General features: G+C 42.9%; 2 protein-coding genes across 2 annotated transcripts in view; both read left to right on the top strand.

Moving 5' to 3' along the window:
- The window catches only part of Pmar_PMAR011164 (hypothetical protein), a gene marked incomplete at both ends in the record, with an annotated part of 609 nt that extends 586 nt beyond the window's left edge, over positions 1-23 (top strand). The window contains one exon of the mRNA XM_002768718.1: positions 1-23. This exon is cut by the window's left edge and continues 4 nt beyond it. Coding sequence (XP_002768764.1) covers positions 1-23 — 23 coding nt within the window.
- An 817-nt stretch (positions 24-840) lies between these two features.
- On the top strand, positions 841-1,806 carry Pmar_PMAR011163 (hypothetical protein; the record flags this gene model as incomplete). Its single annotated transcript, XM_002768717.1, has 2 exons — positions 841-1,033; positions 1,580-1,806. 2 exons carry the CDS (start codon positions 841-843, stop codon positions 1,804-1,806), a joined length of 420 nt encoding a protein of 139 aa, XP_002768763.1.
- Positions 1,807-2,526: the final 720 nt, after the last annotated feature.

Raw genomic sequence — 2,526 nt, 5'->3', positions numbered from 1 at the left:
ATCATCAGCATCATATTGTTTAGACGACTGAACTTTCTTTTGCCTCTCACTCAACTGTTTCACAGCAGTTGAACACCAAAAAGTAGAATCTCAAAATAAATTACAGACACATGAAAACTTCAAAATATACCTTTCAATGTCGGGGATTTTCTTTTCAAAAATCTCTTAGCTTCAGTAGATCTTAACCATTCTTTGGTTTTAGCTTGATACCTACAACAATAATACGAAAATACAGTGATAATACACAAACTTACAGTTTCGGATCAGTCATCATAGATATCAGTCTGAGGGATTCAAAACAATGGTAAAGTAGACTGAGAAAACCTTCGCATATTTGTGAAAGTAATAACATAAACGACTTATTCTTCTTCAACTTAGATGCCCTGATCCACGGATACTCTGCAAGCTAAGAGAGGCTGAGCTGGCGTAGCCTCGTCGACATTCAAGGAAAGCATTTCAAAAGTTTCACCGCTGGGATAGTCACAGCAGCATCGTTGATTCGAGATCGCGCGAATGATTGGCGATCACGCGTATTGAACCTTGAAGAGAATGGCATCCCCGCGAACTGCGTATTCCCAATGGAATCTTCTTCAGCGGCTCTTCGAAAAAGAGAGTTAATACGGGAAAACTGTGATTTTTCATTCTAGCTGATAAACTGTAATTGCGAGGTTCGATCCCCGGTTCCTCCATTTTTCCGTCTTTTACACTATCAATAGTATAAAAAACAATTTCTCCAGCGGTCAATATTTATTTATTCTTAGTCTATCGATCGCATACTGCCATTGAAAATACCTCGGGGTCTGGTGTTCAGATCGTTACCACTTCTTTGCATCATCGTAGATGTCAGCGACCGCTGCATCCACAATTCCCCGTTCCTATTATCCTTCTCAATTCGCCCGGAATGTCCTCAAGATGACACTGAAGAGGATGGCCAACAACTTTGCCCAGAATGAGCGAGTCTTTTGGCACGACCGCGCCGTTATCGACTCGATATCCAAAGACATTGGACAGAGGGGGACGTGGAAGGAGCGATGTAATGTGGGAGGGCGAGAATCCAAAGTTGAGGTTTGTGGCTCCGTCTCGGCAGTTCGGGTTTCTGGTTGCTTTGATAACAGATTTCATCTGTATAACAGTTCGGGTTTCTGGTTGCTTTGATAACAGATTTCATCTGTATAACAGTTCGGGTTTCTGGTTGCCTTTGATAACATATTTCATCTGTACAACAGTTCGGGTTTCTGGTTGCTTCATAACAGATTTCATCTGTATAACAGTTCGGGTTTCTGGTTGTGACTTAGGTTGATTAGGTTGAGGTTGGTATGATACGGAAGAGGTCCGCTAGAGGTCCGCTTCCACTTCCGCTCGTTGTTGCTGCCCATATCGATGCATAGTCCTGTTGAGATCGCCCTGTGAAATAGGGTGACACCGAGCGAACCGTCACTAGGGAGCACGCCTTTTTCTATGCTGACCGTTTGGAACCTACGTGGAATCTTCCAGCGTGCTTGATGAGGGCGTTTCTGTGAAAAAATTAAGTCCGACGAGAATGAACGCTCCGCCATTATTGCATTTCCTCATAATTTAGGTAGCCTCTCCTTCTCCCGAGTATCGCCCTATTGCACAGCTCACGTTCTTGAGGCCCGAAAGCCAGCGGCGAATTCGTTATCGAAATGGTTGCTGTATCTCCATGGCGGATACTTCTGTTTATTCAGCCCAGAATATTACTATGAAGTGGCATCTAAGTTGGCTGAGGAGAGTGGTTGTCAGGGTGTTATCATCCCGCATTACAGACGCCCGCCGGAGCATAAGTAGGGATCCTGTTTCGTATCATACAATGGAGTTTCACCGGAGATAAAAAATAATATATAAATCTATGGACATAAGAATAATAATCGAATAGAGAATATTGTAATAACAAATAATAATTATATTATTGCCCTAATACTTATTAATATTATTGATTACAAGTGGATAACTATATTATCTCTATAGATATACCTGTTGTATAAAAAGTATTTTTGTAACAGCATTTTCTCAAAGACATCACGTGTTTTACTGCGTGTAAAACGTGATGTTCTTTATGCGAAATGAGGTGACTCGTACGGTGTAATTCGGCAAGTAATTCCAATTCATTTCATATCGCGTTTTCCACATGCAACTTTAGGCCACTTCACGTGAAACGGGTGGAACTCCAATATTGAACCTTGGATGTTTTCTCTGGTCATTATGTTTGCTGTTCTCTGTAGTGCTCCTGCAGCCTTGGAAGATTGCGTGAGTACCTATCGCTGGATGAGGTCTGAAGGCCTAGCACAGCACGTCGCGGTAGCACGCGATTCAGCCGGAGGGAATCTGGGTGCGGCTCTGATGCTCTTGACCCAGATCAACCCCCGGAGTGGCGTTTTATCTCATCGTATTGTACTATTCTGATCGGTCGTCAGCGTGTTGTCTCCTCTCGCATATCTCGATCTCACGAATGGAAGCGATTCATATCAAATCACAAGACACGGATCCTATTGTGTCTGATGAGCTCAA

The sequence above is a fragment of the Perkinsus marinus genome (genome assembly GCF_000006405.1).
Source record: "Perkinsus marinus ATCC 50983 genomic scaffold scf_1104296967388, whole genome shotgun sequence".
Classification (NCBI taxonomy): Eukaryota; Perkinsozoa; order Perkinsida; family Perkinsidae; genus Perkinsus; species Perkinsus marinus.
This window is presented reverse-complemented; position numbering and strand designations above follow the sequence as displayed.